This window comes from Callorhinus ursinus, unplaced genomic scaffold, assembly GCF_003265705.2.
Source record: "Callorhinus ursinus isolate GAN/ISIS: 27379988/994484 unplaced genomic scaffold, GSC_fseal_2.0 scaffold9, whole genome shotgun sequence".
Classification (NCBI taxonomy): Eukaryota; Metazoa; Chordata; class Mammalia; order Carnivora; family Otariidae; genus Callorhinus; species Callorhinus ursinus.
In genome coordinates this window covers 55920256-55941808 of record NW_027397071.1, presented here as the reverse complement: position 1 = coordinate 55941808, position 21553 = coordinate 55920256, and the positions used below count along the sequence as shown (strand labels likewise).

The following is a 21553-nucleotide window of genomic DNA, read 5'->3' as shown; positions in this document are numbered from 1 at the left end:
GTAGTTGGAAGAAAAGAAAACATATCATTTAATACCAGGAAGGGCATCAAAAACAGCCCAAGATATACACTATTAATCACTGCTAGGAACTCCATCACTGCAGTCACTGTATCGTCTATATCCCCATCCATCATACAGGAGTGTCTGAGCAAGACCAGCCAGAGCGGCACAAGAAACCCTTTAAGATATACTTAGAAATTAATTTGCATACACTTCTAGCTTCAGAGACCGTAGGGAGTCTATGGCTAGGAACAAAATGTATATAATCGTATGCTTTGTGAGAAACCTGCCCACTGAGGAAAAATCTCTCTCGGCTCATCTCTGGATTTTAAGTGACAGCTTGTGATTGGGGGGAACCTAAAAACATCAATCAATTGAAAGGACCGGAAGAGTCTGCCTGCCTGCCCTCCAGGGACCCCTGCACCTGAATTCTAACATTAACCAGGCATGGATAGATCTCTACACTTGATGCCAAAAAAGGATTGTGCTCTCCTTCTGATGAGCGAGTGAGCTCTGGGTGCTGGAAAAGGTCCCACACCTGTTGATAGATTCACTTCCAACCTCTGCAACTCCTTGGAGCTATAGTTCCCTCACCTGGACAGTAGAGATGATAATACCTCCTTTGCAGATTTATTGACAATATTAATAACAGGACTTTCTTTGAAGTTTGTCTAAGCCTGGTTAAAAAGGCACAAAAGGCTCTTTTTGCTGAAAGAAGTTTAGCTTGGTTAATGAACTTTCCTTCTTCCCCTTAAGCTTTCAGACTGAATAATGGGGTTGGGCACACAGGAAGGCCCCACACACGTATTGATTTCCTTCTCAGCTACACGATGCTTTTTCCACACACTTAACACCTGTGAGGTGTTGAGTGCGGTGAACAGAATAATGAGAAATGCCAAGTCCCAGACTGCAGGGAGCTTGCAGTCTGGTGGGATGATCTGTAGAAGTAGGTAATTTCAAGGCAATGTGGCAGGGACGGCAACAGGGGTCTCTGTGGGAGAACAGAGAAAGAGAGTTGGCCAGCTTTTGGCAAAGAAGCTTAAGGAGGGCTTTCTAAAGGGAACAGACCTGATCTGAATTCTGAAGATGAGGAGCAGTTAGCTGGGCAAACAAGAAGAGGAAGGATAATCCAGGCTGGTGCAAGCAAGGACATGAGCAAAAAGGAGAGAGGCCTGGAAGAGTCTGAGCAGGTGGGAAGAAAAGCAATTTATAATGAGCATGAGGGTGGAGGGGTGCAGGGAGGAGACCAGCAAAGTGGACAGGGGTAAGTAAGGTCACAGTGGGACCAGACTTGGCTGGACTCTAGATGCTTGCTTGTCTTGGGGAAAGAGTCTTTACCATGTTTACAATATTTTATGTTATTTGGTGAAACTATGGCAATCCTTATGCTCTCTCGTCCAGATTCATAGAAGTATTACTTCTATCTAATCAATTAACATGAAGCTTCTAAGCTTCCTTGCAATTGGGACTCAATGCTTTTAAAATGGCCTACAACTATTTTCAGTGGTAGGAAAATAATAAAATGAAGTTAATAATTAAGTCACACAATTTACATTTCAAATGTGTTGAACTCATGGCACACTTTTACTAACATAATAAATATAATTTACTGGCTAATTTTCTCCTTAAGCACAACTTTTAAAATAACCTTCATTCTTGAGATATAGACTTTCCTCTTGCCAGATGATTTTCACTCACGGATTAAACGAGAAAAACATGCAGAGGCATAAAACATAGATTGTTATTTCATTCCACTGGATTTGCTGTTTAAATAGAAACTCGAGTTAATTACATTTTATAGAAAAGGGGGATTCTTAGGCCATAAAATTAAAAATAATTCTAATAACCATATGTGATTGAGAATCTGGAATAATATCTATTTTCACACCCCTCTCCCCCCATGTTAGCCCTAGTCCTTTTATTTGTAACCTAAACCATGTTCCATCCGATAATATTGTTGTAATTAATCATTTTAATGGCCTCAAGAGAATTAAAAGTAACCATTTGTAAAGTATGAGAATGGTCATTACCATACCTCATGATCCTAAAGACAACACCTGGGAGGCAGCCAGAATCCCATTTGTGGGGATGAGGTACATGCCTCATGAGGCAGCCAGAATCCCAGAATCCCATCCCAAAAAAGTAACCATTTGTAAAACATTTTATAGTTTACAATACATTTTCCAATACGTTATCATCATGTCTGAGGCTCACTGAGCTCACTGGTGGCATAGCTGTCTCTCTAGCTGTCCTCTGCACGTGAGCGGAGACCAAGAGATAACACCACTTACCTATGGTTGGTGAGCTAAAAGAAACTGGGTTTGACCCACAGGCCAAGCAACACCTCATTTATCGATCTATCCCTTCACAAGCCCTAGTTAGACTTCCTAGATGAGGCGAGTGTAGCCACAGTATTCTCTAACCAGAAGCCAGGGTTCCTAAAGGGTCTACCATGATGGACATCCATCTGAAGAACTCAACTGGAAGCTCAGTTCAAGATGCCTATGGGCCTTTCCATTACCAGCACTTCAGACATCTGCTGGTAGCGATGAGGCTGCCGATGGCAGATTCTGCCTCCTTTAGGCCCTGGGCATTTCCCGGGGTGAGCAGAGGGACACTGGAAGCCGCCCCGTCCAGTGAAGGGGAGAAGAATAGCTTCGCTGTTGAGGAGGAAGGTCCTTGATCTCTCCCTCGGGCCAGCCCCTTCACAGCCATTCTTTGATATGAACAAGGGACGGTTTTTGAATAATACTTAGAGTGCTGTGCCACTGAGGTTTCAAGATTAGTTCCCTGGTCCTTCCTTCTACTAGATGGCTGGCGGACTCCGAGGCCCCCTCCTGCAGAGAAATTCTGAAAGTGCCACTGATGAAGGCTGAGATGTCCTTGGCTGACCCCCAAACACATTCTCACAGCCCCACTCCTTATGTTTTGGCATCAGGCACTCCTTCGTGTAGGAAAAGTATGGAGCCCCTACTGTGCATCAGCTGCCGTATTGAGAGCAGGGGATATGAGCCTGTTCCCGTTCCTACTCTCATGGGCTGGCTGTTCGATGGAAAATCAGACCCATCAAAGAATCAGGGCAGCGCAATGGAGAAGAGAGACACAGGGTTACAACAGGAGGGGCCCCCTCAAGGCCTCTGCACATGTTCCTCCTCCTACTGAGAGTATTTATTCCTTCCCCAATTGCCTCTCCCACCCATCCTTCAGGACAGAAATCAGACGACTTTTTTTTCTTTCTGGGAAGTGTTTGCTAACTCAATTTGCACCCCACCCCACTGTCCAGAACAGTTTATATGATACTTGGATCAGTGGTTCTCAACCTTCGATGCACCTGAAGGGAAAGACTGATGCCTGCTTTCCACTCTCCTAGAGATTCTGAATGAGCCAGTTTGAAGTACAGCCTAGTAACTGTGACTTTAAAAGCTCTCCTGGTGATTCGAATTTGTAGCCAAGGTCGAGGACCCCTGTCCTAGAGACTTTCCACACACCCTCTCGTTAAAGGTGATACTATTCACTGGCCTGTGTATCGACCAATCTGAATAAGCACTGGCTGCAAACCAGTATATCTAGTCCAGGGTATACCGACCACATCGCAGCCTTGCCTGGTTTTTCTTCACTTACGTGCACTCAGCGCATCCTGCTTATGTGCCCGAACCCCCAGTGTACTGTTATGTTACACTACACCAGACTAACCTACCTCATCTTACACATGCTGTGCACTGGTTCACTGGGACATCGTGAGCTCAAGGACAGCGTCTTGTGTCCTCCCACTCTACTGAATCTCTAGCATCTATCAAAATGCCCGGGACATGCTGGGAACTTGAAAAATATTTGTTGAATGACACCAGGTCAGCTCCTCTCCAATACACAACCTCAATACACACACACACACACACACACACACACACACTCATGCACACATACTTTCTGAACTCATCACAGGGCTCACCAATAATCTGCCCGTGAACGTTAGACTAGGCACCCACTAGAGCAGAGCCCCCAGCTGCCGTTCACGCAGGCTGGATGAGGAGAACATGGAATGCGTGAATGTGAATGACCAGAGTGACCGTCATTTACCAAGAGCCTGGAGGCCTTACCTTTGTTGCCTCCAAAATCTCATCAAAGTCCACGGGCAGGTTTCTGTTCTGTAACCACAAGGCATGACTTATGAGCATGAAATGAACAATGGGATAATGACCTGAAAGAGTTAACCAGACACAGACAGGGCCCTCTCATTCTTACCAGGGTGGCCGCAGCAAACCGTTCTTCAAAATCCTCAAACAGGTGACCGTCCTGAAAGTGTAAGTGATGATGAATGAGGATGAAGAGTCTGACACACAAATGGCATGGATTTATGAGTTTAATGACGACGGGATCTATGCTTTCCACTCCCACGGTCTCCCTAGGCAGGAGCTATGGCCAGCGTGTACCCCGCAGAAGCAGATGATAAAACACGGGCCTGATCAGGAGGAAATCCAGCAGCGGTAAGTTTGTAGGCTTCAAGAATATCTTTCTGCAATTTCAGATGTTACCCAGCCCGCCTCAATGGTGGCAACAGATAAGAGCATGATGTTTATTTACACTCAAGATTTTTGTTTTAAAAGGAAAAAAAAATACTATCATGTGTTTTGGCCAAACTCTTAACTCTTTGGAGCAGTCTGTGAACAGCTAGCTTTGTGAGAGCCCTTAGGCAGATTGTCCCCTCTGCTTGAAATGCTCTTCTCCTCATCTCTGTAAGCTCAAAGCACCAAATTCCTCAAACCCAGCTGGAAGGCCACCTTTTCCATGAAGCTCCCCTTGATCCTCTGAGCTGAAAATCATCAGAGTAATAGCACATCATCTCTGCTGATTACATTGTGCTTCTGGAAGCATGACCATGCTGTGTTTATTCCCAAATCCTGGCTGCTCACAGCGGATCTGGCACCTAGCAGTGCTCAAAAATATATGAACGAATGTATGTTTTAAAAGTAGTTGGCAGTTGACCAAATCTGTTAATTTTGTATTTTATTGTTCATAATTGTTGAGGATTTTGCTAAGCGACTCTGTATTTCTGCACTGGCATCCATTTGTGTGGCTGGGCTAACTTCAGGGGCCTTGAATGGACACCAGCCCCTTCTATGAACAAGCCCTAGAAAAACAGCTTGCAGAGTCACAAGTAATTATAAACCCCTAATATGACTCCCCCAGTGCCCCAGTGGTCTTGTGATTAGCAGTCTCTCCCGCCTTCCCCTATGTGACCCTTAGATGAAACCCCTGTGGAGCTTACCAAAATCCTGTTATTTTTGGTGTGAATTGACCAATCTGGCCTTAGTCCAGGGGACCCAAACCACTTCACTGTGGGCCCTAATAAAGGCATGCACCTTAGGGTCTGCCATACTTTCTCTGCCAGCAGCCTGCCTTGACTTTCCCCAGGTGACCTCCTGAGGTGTGCTCTGTACCTCCTCCAGGACCTGTGAGTAATAAACTTCTCTACTGAAATTCCCTTTCAGTCTTCTGCTGTACTGTGCTCACCATCTGACACCCTGGCACTCTGCTTAACAAATGCTAATTACCAAAGTCACGCTGATAATATGTATTACCGATAATATACATAATATCTATTATATATATGTTTTTTAGTCATCATGTTTTGGTCAATATGCCCAAGCTGATTATTTTTTGGATGATTTCCAAGTAGTGCAATGTTATTATGAATCTAACAATATTGACATTAAAATGGGATTATTATGCATGAACAAATAGTGGCATCACTCCCTGCTTCTGAGGGGAGCTTCCTGTTGGCAATGAAGGACTGGAGAAACCATCTCCCATAACCACCTCCGCCCAGTCTGGAGAAAAGGTGACTGTGCGAGGTCAGCCCTAGTTACGGGGCTGCAGAGCAGAGCAGGAGAACCAATGTGCCCACGCCCACCACAGCAGGGCCTCCAGGCCCACCACCACCAAGTCTGCTCTCAACCACCTGCTTCCACCAGGCCATGGCTTGTCGGGAGTCAACCGTGGCAAAGAGAGGAAGAGCAACCACATCAGCTAACCAGATAAATTATTATTATGATTCCATTTGGCCAGAGGTGGGGAGAGCAGGGAGGTAATATTAGCCTAAGTGATCCCATAATCTATGGTGTGGCCTAAAAGGTTAAGGTTATGTCACTACTATCCTTTATAAATTCCCACACTTCTGGGGATTTATGGTACAGCCCCTACCAACTAGCTCTGGGTCATAACTTTTAATAAAAACATTTTTTAGTGTCCAAAATCTCATTACATCTGTCCAATATAAAAAAGCAAATGGCTTCAGAGCATGATGGATGAATTAAATAAATTTGAAAAACAGCCTGTGGTAGAATCTCATAAAACCCCCACCATATAACGAGAATGTGTGAGGATAACCAGCACTGGTATGAGTCCGTCACTTTCCTGGTGAGAGAAGGGGTGGCCTTTGGTGAGGAGTGGAGCTGTGGTGGGAGGAGGCCTTTTCCGTCCACTCGGACAAAGCGTGGCCTGGGCGTGTGAGCAAAGGCATCTCTCTGAAGTCACACAGACGTGGACCGAACCCTGACTGTGCTACATATGGTCTGTGGGATCCTGGACAACGAGCTAGTCAGCCTGTTTTCTCATCTTTAAAGTGCTGGTGATAATGTTGTCTCAGGTTTATTGAGAGGATTAATTGAGGTGTGTGTGTGTGTGGGGGGGTCTTGTTTGGTGCTTGGCACACAGTAGGTGCTCAATAAATAGCAGTGGTCCCTAGTATGGTCTCATCCTGTCTCATTTGGTACACTTTTGGAATGCACAGGCACACATTTTTTAATGTTAGAAAACTACTATTAGATGGTATTTGGAAAAAGAAAGAGAGAAAAAAAAATTTATGGGAGGCCCCTTTTTAGAAACTACCCCTGCTTGAGAGGATAGACCCGACCCCATGTAAAAGGTTGCCCCACACTTCCTGGCCTCTGTCCAGAACCCCTCAGTCCATCCTTGACCCTGTCTTCTCCCTCACATCTCCCTTCTGGCCAGTCTTGCCCGATCATTCTCCTGGCCACACCTCTTATACCTGGTGCTGGTGGTGACCTTCCTGTTTTAATCCTGGCTCAGTCATTCTTTGGACCCCCGTCCTCCTGTCTGGGGCAAGCTTCAGCGATACCCCATGCATTTCATCCAGCCAGTGGGGAGACCCTGCCACGAGGGCACTTCCTCCCTGTTGAGTTTCATGGTCAGGACCTGGAATCCATTCCCTAAGGCCCTCCCCATCCCCAGCTTGCTTTACCTATAATTACTACTAGAGTTTTTGTTCACTCATCTTCAAGTCTTCTTTTTCCCCTTTTAGATATGTTTCCCACATTTATTATGATGGCATGCATTCTGCTTCTCAAGACTCAATATGACATCAGATTTATTCATAATGTACACCTCCAGTGAGGGTTTAACAGAAGAGATTCTCTTGTGTTGTTTCAAGACAGTTCTAGCCCGAATCTTCATGAAGACATTGAAAGAAAGCTTCCACAGGGAGTCTATCTTCCTAGAGTCTCTGTTTGAAGCAGAGGGAACACTGTTGTCCCATAACTGAACAAATTAACTATTAAGGTCAGACTCCTGTTAATCTTACAGTGAACGTGACAGTGGGTGAGATGGGCTGTAGGTGAACACGTCAAAAAGATCTGCCAAATCAGAACCCTGCAGTGATTCTCACCCCCGGCTGCACAGTGCAATTCTTTGTGTGTGTGTGTGTGGGGGGCTTCACCAAACTACTGATGCCTAGGCCCCACTATAAGAGATTTGGATTGTCAGGGTTTGGGGTGGGGTCCTGGCATCAGTTGGTTCTAAAAGATCCCTAGGTGATTCCAGTGTGCAGCCAGACTTCAGAATCACTGTGCTGGGGAATGAATTCTCTGTAGGAATAATTAGTAAAGTCCTACTGGGAAAACTGAAGACATCTTGATTGATTATGTAATTGATTAATTTCTTCAACAAACATTCACTGAGTGCTTTTCACATGCCAAACTCTGGCTAGGCGCTGGGGATACAAAGATGAATAATACATGGACCTCGCTCTTCCGAAGCTCAGAGCGGAGCAAGAATATACAATCATTCTAGTTTGGGAGTGGAAAGAAGTGGGGCCAGGGAGGATGCAAGGAATCTACCCCTCAACTCAGAACTCAGGCCGATACTACAGAAGAAAGAATTCAATTATCCATTTAGAAAGCTCAGGAGAAATGGATTAACTTAAGTGATTTGTAACTGCACCAAAGTGGGTACTATTAAGGCACCTAGTGATTCCAGGCATTCGAATGTATGTACCTTTCCCTGGTGAGTGATCTAACAAGGAAGACACATGCTAATGAAGACTAATTCCCTCTGTGGTATCTAGGAGTTGAGCTTTCTATCACTGTTAGCCAAGAGTAAACAGCTGCCTTCCTACCTCCTGACAGAGAGAGACAGGAAAAACTCAGGCAAATGAAGAACAAAGTGGGGGTGGTGGTGGAGTTGAGATGGGGACCAGAAAATGTGATGTAATAAATGATTTCTCCCAAGAGCAGCACTGCCCCATAGAACTTTCTGTGCGATGGGAAGTTCTATGTCTGTAATATCCAATATGGTAGCCTGTGTGGTTCCATGTGGCTGTTGAGCACTTTAAATACGGCTGATGTGACTGATGAACTGAACTTAAAGTTTCATTTTTTGGGGGGCGCCTGGATGGCTCAGTTGGTCAAGTGTCTGATTCTTAGTTTCGGCTCAGGTCATGGTCCCGTGGTTGTAGGATCAAGTCCCGGGTCAGGCTCTGTGCTCAGTGTGGAGTCTGCTTCAGATTCTCTCTCCCTCTTCCTGTCTGCCCCTCTCCCTGCTGGTGTTCACTCTCCCTCTCTCTCTAAAATAAAGAAATAAAATCTTCAAAAAAACAAATTTTATTTAGCTTTAATTAATTTCAATTTAAATAGCCAATATGTAGCTAGCGGTTACTTTGGTAGTTTAGCTCTAGGGAATATTTATTTAAAAAAGTTTGCAAAAACAGCAGGCTTCTTCTGGTGTAAAAGATTTTTTCATTGCCTGAACTAAGCCAGAGCTAGATATTTGTGGGGCTTTTTAAAGGAAATTAAGATTCATGTTTCAAAGGAAGTCCATGAAGCCTCATCATCATTACAACAGAATGGAGTCCCATTTAATGCCAAAATGTTCCAGGACTACTGAGATCTGGAGCTCAGTGGTCTTCCTGGATCCACCCAATCTCATAGAGGAATTGGTGCTGCTTGGAGGCTATGTCTCTGTAATGACTGAAAAGTTTCCTGTAGTCACTCCAAGTTGGGCCTCATTATAGCAGGTAATGGCCCTCCTTTCCCTAGCTGCCATTTCAGGAGGGTCCCAGAGGTTGTCCAGAAGGTTAGAGGGGGCGGGGAATGCTTAGACCTTATGATGAAAGCTAACATCTTCAAGTGTCATACATCTGTAAATCCTTGGACAGTGAAATATTTACATCTGGCTTCCTAAAAATTAAGCTGGTCCCTGGAACAGTCTCCTCCCTCCTGCCCCCCGCCACTTCTTTTTACTGTGGCAAGAACACTTAACCTAGGATCTACCACCTTGTGACGCCTGGGTGGCTCAGTTGGTTAAGTGTCTGTCTTCAGCTCAGGTCATGATACCAGGATCCTGGGATCGAGTCCTGCATTGGGCTCCTTGCTCAGTGGGGAGCCTGCTTCTCCCTCTGCCTGCCACTCCCCCTGCTTGTGCTCTCTCTCTCTCTCTGACAAATAAATAAAATTTTAAAGAAAAAAAGATCTACCACCTTAACAAATTCTAGAGAGTACAGTATAGAACTATTAACTACAGGCACAATGCAGGTCTCTAGAACTTAGTCATCTTGCAGAACTAAAACTTATACTAGTTGAATAGCAGCTCCCTACTTTCCCTTCCTCCAGCCCCTTGCAACCATCATGCTACCCTCTGCCTCTGTGTGTCCAGCTATGTCAGAGACCTCAGAGAAGTGGTATCATGCAGTATTTGTCCTCTGCAATTGGCTTCTTTCACTTAGTGTAATGTCCTCAAGGTTCAGCCAAGCTGTCACATATGGAAGGAGGTTCTTCCTTTTAAAGGCTGAATAATATTTCAGTGTATGGATCTACCACATTAAAAAAAAAAGGATTTTATTTATTTATTTGAGAGAGTGAGCTGAGAGAAAGAGAAAGAGAGAGAAAGTGCGCGCGCAAGCCGGGGAGTGGGGGAAGGGGCAGAGGGAAAGGGAGAAGCAGGCTCTCTGCTGAGCAGGGAGCCCAACATGGGGCTTGATCCCAGGACCCAGAGATCATGACCTGAGCTGAAGGCAGACACTTAATAGACTGAGCCACGCAGGTGCCTCTACCACATTTTCTTAATCTATTCATCCTCAGTGGACATTCAGGTTGAAATGGTCTTTCTGACTATGCAAGGAGAAAATCAAGATGGGGACTGGAGGTAAAAAGAATTTGCTGGTGCTTTATTCAGGTGGCATGAGAAAGGCAGACACCCCTTGGAAGGTCAGGGCGCTAAGGTGACCAGGCTAATGTCAATGACCAGGGGGCTGCTGTGGCTCAGGGATCTGACTCTGGACCCTTGTGCTTCCCAACTTCAGTCAAATGTCAAGAAAACCAATTTGCATTTGAAAATAATAGCTACTCCTAGGGTGCGAAATTTGATGTTTTTAGGCTAGGCAGGGTGGGGGAGTGGAAAGAGGGATGTCTGCAAGAGCATCAGTTCGAACTGCTGCTTCATCATTGGTATTTCCTTGGATAAATTCCTTCCTCGCTCTGAGCCTCAGTTTTCTCCTCGAAAAATAGGCCAGTGTAGGGGCTTGCTGAGAGGAAGCAGCAAGAAGGTTGATGTGTAGGAATAAAATTAGCACAGTAACTGGCAGAATAAAATCTCAATGGATGTCAGTTCCTTTTCCAAAATTACAGAAAGGAAGGAAGGGTGGGAGGAGGGGAGGAGGAGGGAGAGTAGCAGAGAGAGGGAGAGAGAGATGGGGAGGGAGGGGGGAGAAAGGAAGGGGAAGGAAAGAGTGAGGGAGGGAGGGGGAGGGAGAGAGAGGAGGGAGCGAGGAAGGGAGAAATAGAGGGAGGAAGGAAGGAAGGATGGATAACCATGGAATAGTTACTTGGTAGGTGACTGTGGACAGAATCCAGGCCACTGTAAAGTGTTGGGAGACACAAATCCCGGGCAGGGGCAAAGTCCCCTGGAGAAGCTGAAGGTGTGACATAGCCTTCCCAGCAGAAACAGCCACAGCAGGTTCCGGCGACCATACCCTTCGCCCCGTGTGGACACTGGCGAGGCTGGACCATTCCGGGGGTCAGCCCCGTCATTCATCCCTCCTACCCCATGCCCTTCTCTTTACCCTTCTCCATCCTGATTTCAGAATCCAGTTAGCAACTCCACATTTCCACACCCAGATTTTCTAAAACATAGGCATTATTTTCTCGAGAAAAACAAAAAAACAAAAACAAAAAAAGGCAAGGATAGGGCCGGTGGCATGATCTGCGGGCGGAGGGTGGAGTACGCAAGAAGCTCCTCAGAGCTAAGTACGTTAGATCTCACTAACAGTGAGGAGGGGTAGGAGACGTGGATCACGGTGCCTGCAACGGGGCAGTGCCGGGGTTGGGGTGACAGTGGTGGTGACCAGTGACCTCTGCCATGACTATGAGAACCCACTGCTATTTACTCCACATCTATTTACTGAGCAACTACGATAAGACACAGTCCTTGTTCTTACCTCCTCTGAGGGGGACGGAAAAGAAGACAATTGTCCTAGGATAATTATCATGCGAAGCCTTCAGTACAGAGCGCTTGGTTCAGAGTGATGACAGGGCTCATGCTGGTGGTTCCCACCGCTGTTGTCTTGACTACGAAACACACGGGGTCCAACCCGATCCTGAGGGGCAGCCGACATTTTGAGATGGCTGCAGTAGTGCTAGCGGGGGTCTGACGGTATCAGTTCTGTTGTCGTGAGGCGGTGATCAGAAAGAGAGATGAAGATACGGCTATTTCTACGGTGACAGCCAAAATGGGGCCGGTGATGGGGATCAGGAAGAAACACTGAAAACACCAGCCTGGCCACTGAGTTTCTGCAGGGGCGCCGCACCAAGTTCATGCTTTCACACTCGTAGAAGCCTCTGGGGCTCCAGATCTTGGTCCCAACCCATGGCCTCACCCCAAAGCGCTGCCACTTGACAAGGAGAATTTTGGAATGTGGAGCCCCCTTCCTTGCTTCAGCTCCCTTCGTCGGGCTGCAAGACGGCTTTCCTCCTGCAGCGGCCGTCAGCGTGCGAACACACGTGCACACGTGGAGAGGTGCAGAGAAGACGGGAGGCTGAAAGGCGAACGACTTCCCCAAAGCTCGTAATTACTTGTTTTTAACGATCTCTTCCTTTATTGCCTCTCCTTTCAAAAATCTATTATTCTGGTCCTCCATTAGCAAAAACTCGAGGATGTTTCAAAACTCCTAACAAGATTTGGCATCAGTTCAGTACTTTGAAAAGGGAGTGAATCAGAACCCCTTGTGAAACTGGCTCAGCGGCACGACAGGATCTCCACACACTGGTGGGGAGGAGGGCAGGGGACCTTCTCTGAGAGTCAGCCATCTCTTTCTCTGCTGCTGCGTGTGTTGTGGAGAGGCTACTCCTGGGATCCAGATGGCGCCCAAACGGTAACAAGAAATACTGGATGGAGTTGAAATCAAGCGAGAGTAGCGGAGGCTCAGGCTGAGCACGGAGCCAATCAGAGGAAATCACAAATGGAAAGATGTCACAGCAAAGGAAAAAAATAGTCAGGAGGGCTTCGCCTGCTGCTCTGACAGCCGTTCTGGGCAAAATGCTTTTCCTTTTCTTCTCTGGAAGAATGCAGATTTTATGTGCTCGGGCATATTCATTTCCTTAGTCACGTCTTCATTCCTGGATTCAGTCCTCAAGGCATTCATTTAAGAATTAATAAACTTCCTAAGTGCCCACGATGAGCAAGGCATTGGGCCAACACTACAAAGGCTGAGATGCTGTCCCTCCTCTGAGCTGTAACAGTCAAGCTAGGCTAACTGGAGGGTTGCAATTCAGGTCAGAGCGTGACGAGTGTCACAACAGGGGTACCGCACTGAGCATTTTCACAGAGCGGGGGTCAATGTCACTGCTGCAATGGCACACACAGGACGGAAGCCATTGCAAACAACCAAAACCAGAATTCTCTTTTTGGGTGAATGGAAGTCGACTACTTGACTCATCTCTTGATTTTTCTTTGTTGTAAAATTGGGGAAATATCCATCTCACAAAACTATGTGAAGATTAGCTTGGGTAAGATTTCAGGTAGTAGCTTCAGAGGCGTGGCCCCTGATGTATAGTTAAGACCTCCAAGTAAGTATCATGATTCCCCTCCCAATTGTACAGACTAAGAGGAGATCTGTAAGTCACAGCAGAGAAACCTAGCACATATTTTACCACAAGGAAACTAAGGCCCCAAGGAAAGCCCAGTTTGCTCATATGTAAAACAGTGAGGGAAATGGTTACTTCGCAGATCTCTGAAGATCAGATGAGGCAATGTTCACCAAAAGGACAGACCTGGACAGCAGCCTAAAGGTTGGAAGTCAGAAAATCCAGAAGAGCACTATCCTCAACTGTCTCTGATTGATTGTTCAACCTACAAATAGTTTGTACATTTGTGTTATGATTTCACATGCCCTCCTAACAGGTCTCTTAGTATATTTCTCACCTTCAGGCTTTGGTACAAGCTACTTTCCATGACTGGCTGCCTTTCCCATCCTTGTTCATTAGGAGAACCCCAACACATCCCTAGAGACTTGAGACTAGTTACCCCTTCCAAGCCTTTCTCCAAGGCCCTCAGGATGGATTAGATGAGCCTCCCCTGGGCAGGCTCACATAAGTCCAGTTGCAATGGTTGATTTTCTCTTCTCCACTACAGACTATGACCTTGTAGAGACTAAGTTCCTTTTATGGGACACTGTTATCTTACTCATTTTCGCATTCCTAATATCTAGATAGCCCAGTGACTAGCACACAAAAGGAAATTATATTGAATTGGCAAATTAAAAAAAAACCAGAATGAGTGAATGGATGAACATGTTTATATAAGAGAATAGGAAACTGAACAGAAACTTGGTTATAGCATGACTTACTAAGCGGAGGGTATGGTAGTCCATATGGTGTTTCCAAATGCTCGGCATGAATGTGTGTGCACATGTATGCACACACATACACACACACTTGCTCACTCACAAAGACTTGGCATTTACTATTATAAACTCTAGAAAGGATCACATATCCACTCTGTCACTTGACCCACTGAGGCTTTGCAATCAGGGTAAATGGCCCTTGTTCTGATTTCAAAGTCATGCTAGGGAGATGTTTCCGGAAAAGTTACAAGAACAGGGACATGCTATCCTTCTGGCCCTTCTAGTACCTGGACGGCATTTTCATCTGAATTCTTCAAGTCCTTCCCATTAGTGAGATCCATCGGTGGCTGAAGGGTGGTAGTCAATCTGTGACACTCCTTATTACCTGAAGTTGAGCCAATATCTGATCTTATCATCCTCCCCCTTAGTTGCTAGAAATTGGTGAAGTGATCCTATCCCATGTCCAGAGAACTCTGGATCTCCCCCAACCCATTCCTTCCTTGTCCTCTGATTTCTGTAAAGGCCAACAACTCATGCTTAGATGCTCAAGCCCTCACATGTACTCTTGATTCCTCCTCTCCCGTGCCCTGACATCCAACCACTCACTAAAAATTGCTCTCTCCAGAAGCTACCTCAGCTCTGCCTGCCTCTTCCCATCCCTTCCACTACATTCTCTTTTGCCTAGACTTCTGTTTTCACTCTTGCCCTTTAGGTTCATCTCCAATACAACAGTCACAGTGGTATTACATCAGATCAGGGTCCCTTCCCTGCGTAAAATGTTCCACTGTCTTCCATTACACTTGGAACAAAATCCAAACTCTGTACCACTACCTGTAGGACTGTCCGTGCCTGGCTGCTCCACCCGCCCCCGTGTCTGAACTCATCTTCCACTCTCCCCCATTCCCACTGTGCTCTGGCCAACACCGTTCTCTCTGATCCTCGTGGACCACTGGGGCATGCCCTTATCCTTGCTTTTCCCTGTCCCTGTCCCCCCGGTTTCTTCTCATAGTTTAGATCTCAACTCAGGTGTCACCTCGCTAGGGAGACCTCCTGTGACCATTTCCCTAAATAGGAGAGCAGCCCCTCACTTCTCATCACATTATCTCGCTTGATTTTGTGGCTTGCACTCATGCTCTGTCTTTTAACTTGTTTGCTGGCAGCCTTCCCCTGGGAAATGTGAGCTGGGCAAGGGCTGGGACCCGGGTTGACTTGTATAGCACCTGGGCAGAAACTATGCCATTACAACAGAGACACTTTGTGCATGCTACTACAGGGACAAGGGAACTACATGCTTGCTACTTTGACATCACTGCTTTGGTCTCTGTTGCTTTTCCTGCCTGTTTTCTGGTGCTAGACACCCGCTCTTTGAAGACCAGGTAGTAGGGCAAGAAGATGGCATATTTCACGAGATCCTACACAGACCTCACAGGCAGAGACCCTCTTTACCTGCACGCTGGCTACACCTGCTCTATGAAAGACCTTTTTAATCTAAACTAGTCCATATAGACTTGATTAGGTCACAAATGGTTGAGATCATTATTTTCGGTTGTGGTAGATCCATAAAACCCCCAAATGGACAAATCACTTTCAATTCATCTCTCTCCCACACCCTGACATCCAATCATTCATTAAGAAATGGTAATTCTATCTCTAGAATGTATCCCAAACAGTCCATTCTGGTCTGAAGAGGAGAGGATGGTTTTAGTATTAATATTAAGACCTCAGCCCTTCTTGGCCAGGCGGGAGCCATGCAGCGAAATAATAACGGTTACTGTTTAGATGGAACTTCCTCTGTGTGTGTAGACACTATTTACGTATTAACTCCTTTAATTATTACAACGAATGTTGTGCTGTTGCTATCCCCATTATCAGAGGAGTAAGCTGAGGCCCAGAAGGGTTAATTAACTTGCCCAAGGTCATACGGCTAGTAGATGGTAGAGCTACAATTTTCACCAAAGTGGGCTAGCTTTGGAGTACGTGCTCCTAACTACTAAGCTATGCTGAGGAGAACAAAAGGTGTCAGACGATCTGGGCTTTAAGACTAGGGAGAGAGTTATGGGTTCTGGAAGGAGCAACCACAGTGGGCAGCTTGGGAGCCTGCCCTGCCACAGCCCACCCCGATCTTCCCTGGAGGACCCTGGCTAGATCACACTGCAAGTAATGATGACTGACTGGGGCTCAAGGGGTTGGAAATTTCTAGGTGACTGTGGAAAGAACAACAGAGAAATAGCCAGAGACACAAGGAGACTGAAAAATACAGGAAATCGGGAACGAAGCCGGAGTATCGGGCTGACAGCACACACCAGTGGGAAAGAGGAGTAACAGAGACCAGGACAGCTGCTAACCTGCCTGAGAGAAACATGGTGAGGCATTGACAGAGCTCTGCAAAAGGCAGGAAACAGGAGGTTGGGCGGGGAGAGTGTGTAACAAGTTAGTCAATGTCACCTTCCCAGGAGCCCTTCTTTATGTACAAGTCAGGAGCCAGGGATGCCTCCTTCAGAGCCAGACCTTATTTCCCTCTCCCCCTAGCATCTCAACCTCAGTCTTCTTGCTCATAAAATGGAGACAATCATAGTTGCTATGTTAATTAAACTAGATAAACTGAGTGGAGCATCAGAATCCATTGGGGGAGCTTTATCAATCTCCCTTTACACACACACACACACACACACACACACACACACACACACACAGGCACTCGAGCCTTACCAAAGCAGATCCAGGGGGTGGGGCCAAGGGAGTCGCGTTTTAAAAAGTATCACAAATTGCCGTTTAGGCGATGCAGTCTTGGCGATTGACTGAACCAGCTAGAGCTTGCCAAGCAACGCCCGTTCTCCCTGGCCCCCAGTAAGCGTTCAGCAAATGTTCATTTCTTGCCTCCTCTCTAAGTCATTGCTAAGACAGGTTTTGCATGTTTCAGGGTGGGACTGTCCCCAACATGTATTTTTGTATTCTCCAAGATCATTCATCTCTTTCTCCTTTTTTACAACTCAAGTTTGTTCATTATCCTTCTGTAACCACTAATAATGGCAGTTACGGAGAGAGAAAGGGCCTCCGCATGATGATTTATCCAGAAAAGCTGAACTACTGTACCCAGAGAGAATGAGTGTCAGCATCAATGGATATTTATGGGGAAACTGTATATTATAGTGGGGCTCCTTAGAGATGCTGTAGTTAAGGTTCTGTGAATGTTAATGGTCTGTATTAGAGGAATAATGATAGGCTCACAGCAGTAGCAGTTACCAGACACCGCGGGTCCACATTTTTTTCACCATGTAACAGATCTCCAAATAATCTGATTTATGCCCACTGAAGGGGCAAGCACGTGTCAGGGCACCTCTACTTTGTGGCTAGTACTGCGGTTGCTTCAGCCCAGGTAACAATGGGTGGGAAGTGCCAAGAACAAGGAGGGAAGAGGCTTCCTGCCTTCTGTTTGAAATCTCATGTGTTTTCTGGTCTTCGAGACAAGGTTGGCCCGGTTGGGAAGGACATTCACTGGCTTTGGGTAGGTGGCCCTACATCCTGGTTTGTTGAGAACAGCTCCTGTTCATGCCTATTGTCCTGATGGCACTGTTAATAGCAGACCCCTTTGGCTTTCAAAAGTAACCCACTTTGGATGATAAACTAGGTCACCCTAAATTTAAGTTCAGACAGAACTGGCTTAGATTCTTAGTGATGCCTCTTCTAGCTGTGCTAAGTGATATAACTTCTCTGATCTTTAATATCCTTCGTAGTAGAGGAGAGACCTACTTCTCATGGTTGCTTGGGAGAGCCCCGTGGTTGTGCATAAGCACCTATCTCCGTCCCTTGCTTTGATAGTGACAAATGTTCCTTATCCCCGCCCCATAGCCATGAAACTCTCCTGCAGGTTCAGCCCTACCCCAGACTCTCAGGTTACACTTGTTCTTGTTGACTTTGCTTAGCCACGTAGAATTAAAGGCACTCTAGCCCCTCCTTCTATGTACCAAAGTTATTCCCACCCATAGACCAAAGCACCCTAGTGACTGAGCCAGGTCTTACTCCTCCTTCTGTCTCTTGAAGCATTTGGTATAGTCCTATGGCCATAACAGCTCATAATAATAATTATGGCTAACATTTATTGAGCACTTATTATGTGCCAGAGGCTGATCTATATGCTATACATGTATCACCTTATTCAGTCCTCAGAAGAATTCCATGAGATAGGCACCACAGTCATTATCTACATTTTATGAGTGAACACACCATCCAGGTTGACACAGCTGGTAACTGAAGGAGAGAAATGTAAGGCCTAAGTAGTAGGGCTGAAAGGCTCCACCTCTAACTAATGCCAAGTGCTCTGCCCATGTTGCTAACTGGCCACTCGGAACATTTTATCCAAAAGATAAAGCACCTTGCCTAGTTGTACAGCTAAGGAATATAAAGCTCTAATTAACTTCAAATTTTGTGTTCTTTCTGCTGCTTTACTCTCTTCCAAAGAGTAGGCTTGCAGTCTGTGTTCATGAATTCACTTGTAGAATAACAAAGGCTCCAATGGAAAATAACATGAAAGATCTTTTCATCTGAACACTCCACTTCTCCCATGGAATTAACTAGTGGATTTTTTGGACAGTGGCTTTCACATTACCCTCTCTGGATCTCTGCCTTTCTAGAACCTTCCATCCTTCAGTAAAGGATTCCAGGCGGGTAGGCCTTGAGACTCCAACCCAGCTTCAACCACAACTACCCTTCCATCTGTTTATATATAAAGCTACTGGGCACATTTCATCTGAATGAAAGTTCTGGGGTTTTATAAAAAGCTTGAAGACCATTCCTTCAGGAGAACAGCGGCAGGTATTTGCACACAGCAATAGAGTGATCACTGTTTTGTCCAGACATGATTATTGCCAACACACAACTGAGCAAACAGGACACCAGGCAACTGCTTACGCAAGTACTTATCCCCTTCCACATTTGCATTTGTAGAAAACAAGTTTTGGGAATGATTTAACAGCGAGCTGTCTACAACTCTGCTTGATTCCATTCATGACAGCCCGGTTTTTCAAACTGCAAAGGAAGAGCCAGATATCATTCAAAGTGATAATGTGACACCACCCAAATGGGAGTCAGGAACTGAGAACAGAGAGGGGGATGAAAGGGATGACTACTGTCTTTGGCAAGAACCTAAAGACGGAGGATGGAAAGGCTGACCTGCAAACACTCTTAGAACCTAGAGACGTAAAATAGCAGGTACGTAGAGGACAGCACTAGATAAGAGGAGATGGAGCATTCAGGCCCTACTGCCTGGTTCATGACCTCCCCAAGCTGGCCACTTGGGAGGTAGCTTAGACCTCATGTTTCTCTCAGCCCCATCAGCAAGATCTTTCCAGACCTACCCCATCATTCACTCACACAACTCCCTCCCTCCGTCCCTCTCCCTGTCTGCAGGGTCTCACCCGCAGTCCAGACCCACTGTAGTCCTTATTTATCTACCCCTTGACCTCTTTGCCCTCAGACCCATTCTTGCCCTCCCTCTGCTCCATGTGGTATGATGGGGGCTGATCCCTGTCAACTCCATTACCCGAGCTCCCTTGCCAACCCACTTCCCCTTAGATTTGGCCAACAGGAGGAGCTAATTGGATGCTGGATGGTGGGAGGAAGGGAGAAGAACTGAATTTCTCGCTGGCCCTTTTCAGGCAGGATTCTGGCAAGTGGTGGAGTCGCCTGCATGGTTTCAGTTTCCACCAGACAGCCAGCCCCTCTGGCCAAGGTCCCCGCTGCTGCTGGACAGCTCCCTCTGCAGCCCTAGGGCCTGCTGGCAGCCTTGGCCCCTCTCTTGGCGCTTCCAGCCCTGGGGATGGTAGCAACTTCTGACTCTTACTAATTTGGGTTGCCCCACTGTCCTCTGTTTGGCTCTGCAGTTGAAACACCTTTGTAACGAGTTTTCCACATTAAATTCCTTCTATTAAATTACCTCGTGTGGGCTGTTTTCCTGACTTCATCCTGATAGATACACATAGGTAATCCAATTAGCTTCTTAATGGTCTCTCCAACGGCCAAGCCACCTGCTGTAGGCCACCAAAGTGACGCTGAGAATCAGAACTCAAATAGCGCCACTCCAGAGCATCAGTAGCTTCCCAGCCAATCCCAGTTTCTGAGCACCACATTCCAGGCCCTTGACTCACAGGCGCTGGCTTCCCTTGGCACCCTGTCTCCTGCTGCCGTGAAGGCATCCTACAGTCCCACCACCCCAGACTCTTCATAAGCCCCTGGGATATGACGTGCTTTTCCACATTTCAGTGCCTTTAAACATTCAGCTCCTTCCTGAATACTGTTCCACCTTCCTCTAGTGCTAAGTTCCCATCATCTTTTAAGACTCTATCTCCTGGAGGGCAGAGCAAGATGGCGGAGGAACAGGAGACCTGGATTTCATCTGGTCTCAAGAATTCAGATGGATAGGGATCAAACCATTCTCAACACCTACGAACTCAACAGGAGATCGAAGAAAAGAATAGCAACAACTCTCTGAACAGAAAAGCAACCACTTTCTGGAAGGTAGGACGTGCGGAGAAGTGAATCCGAGGCGATATTCGGGAGGATAGACGGTGGGGGAGGGGGCCTCTGTCGGCCGCTTCTGACAAGTGATAGAGCAGCAGAGCACAAAATCAGAACTTTTAGAAGTGTGGTCCGCTGAAAGACGTCGTTCCAGTGGCTAAGCGGGGGGTGGAACCCTCGCAGGACAGTGTGGTCTCAGGACCCTCGGGGTCACAGAAAGACCGGGGGTGCCTGAGTGCAGCAGAGCTTCCAGGTATCGGAGAGGGGAAGCCAGCTGCAGAGACTGAGCCGAGGCACCGGGCTCTCAGCTCGGGGTGGCCATAAACCGTGATCTGCGGCACAGTCGGGCCACTGCTCCTCCAGCAGGGACCCAACAAGCGGCAGATCCGGGGAGACTCCCCTTCCTACCCCGCGAGGAGCGGTGCGAGAGTGCACCGCAGGGATCTGCTGGGTTTGGAGACTCCACACGGGGTCAGGTGCCAGAGATAGAAATGCTCGGTCACAGGCCGGGTGAGCACGGAGTGCGGCAGGAGATCGGGGAGACGGGAGTGACTGCTTTTCTCTGGGGGTGCACTGAGGAGCGGGGCCCTGAGTTCTCGGCTCCCCTGGGGCGGGGATTAGGAAGCCGCCATTTTCACTCTCGTTCTCCAAAGTTGTACAGAAAGCTTGCAGGGAACAAAGGCTCCCGAGAGCAAACCTGAGCAGATTACATAGCCTGGGCCAGGAAAGGGTGGGGCAATTCCGCCTCCGGCAAAGACATTTGGGAACCGCGGCAACAGGCCCCTCTCCCAGAAGATCAGCAAGAACAGCCAGCAAGCCAAGACCAAGTTTACCGATCAATGAGAACAGCAGAACGCCAGCGCTAGGGGAATACTGCACATAGAATTCATGGCTTTTTTACCATGATTC

At 46.8% G+C, this 21553-nt stretch overlaps 1 protein-coding gene across 11 annotated transcripts in view; it reads right to left on the bottom strand.

Annotated features, from left to right (window-relative positions):
* DAB1 (DAB adaptor protein 1) overlaps positions 1-21553 on the bottom strand; it is a 1161086-nt gene that overhangs the window by 30633 nt on the left and 1108900 nt on the right. For 8 of the 11 annotated variants that reach the window (XM_073896666.1, XM_073896674.1, XM_073896668.1 and 5 more), the window contains 2 exons: positions 4243-4293; positions 4098-4145 (listed from right to left, as the gene is read on the bottom strand). The exons of the other annotated variants lie outside the window; for them this stretch is intronic. In XM_073896666.1, the coding sequence (XP_073752767.1) occupies positions 4098-4145; positions 4243-4293 (99 nt within the window). The remainder of the gene's footprint in view (positions 1-4097; positions 4146-4242; positions 4294-21553) is intronic. 11 annotated transcript variants of the gene reach the window in all.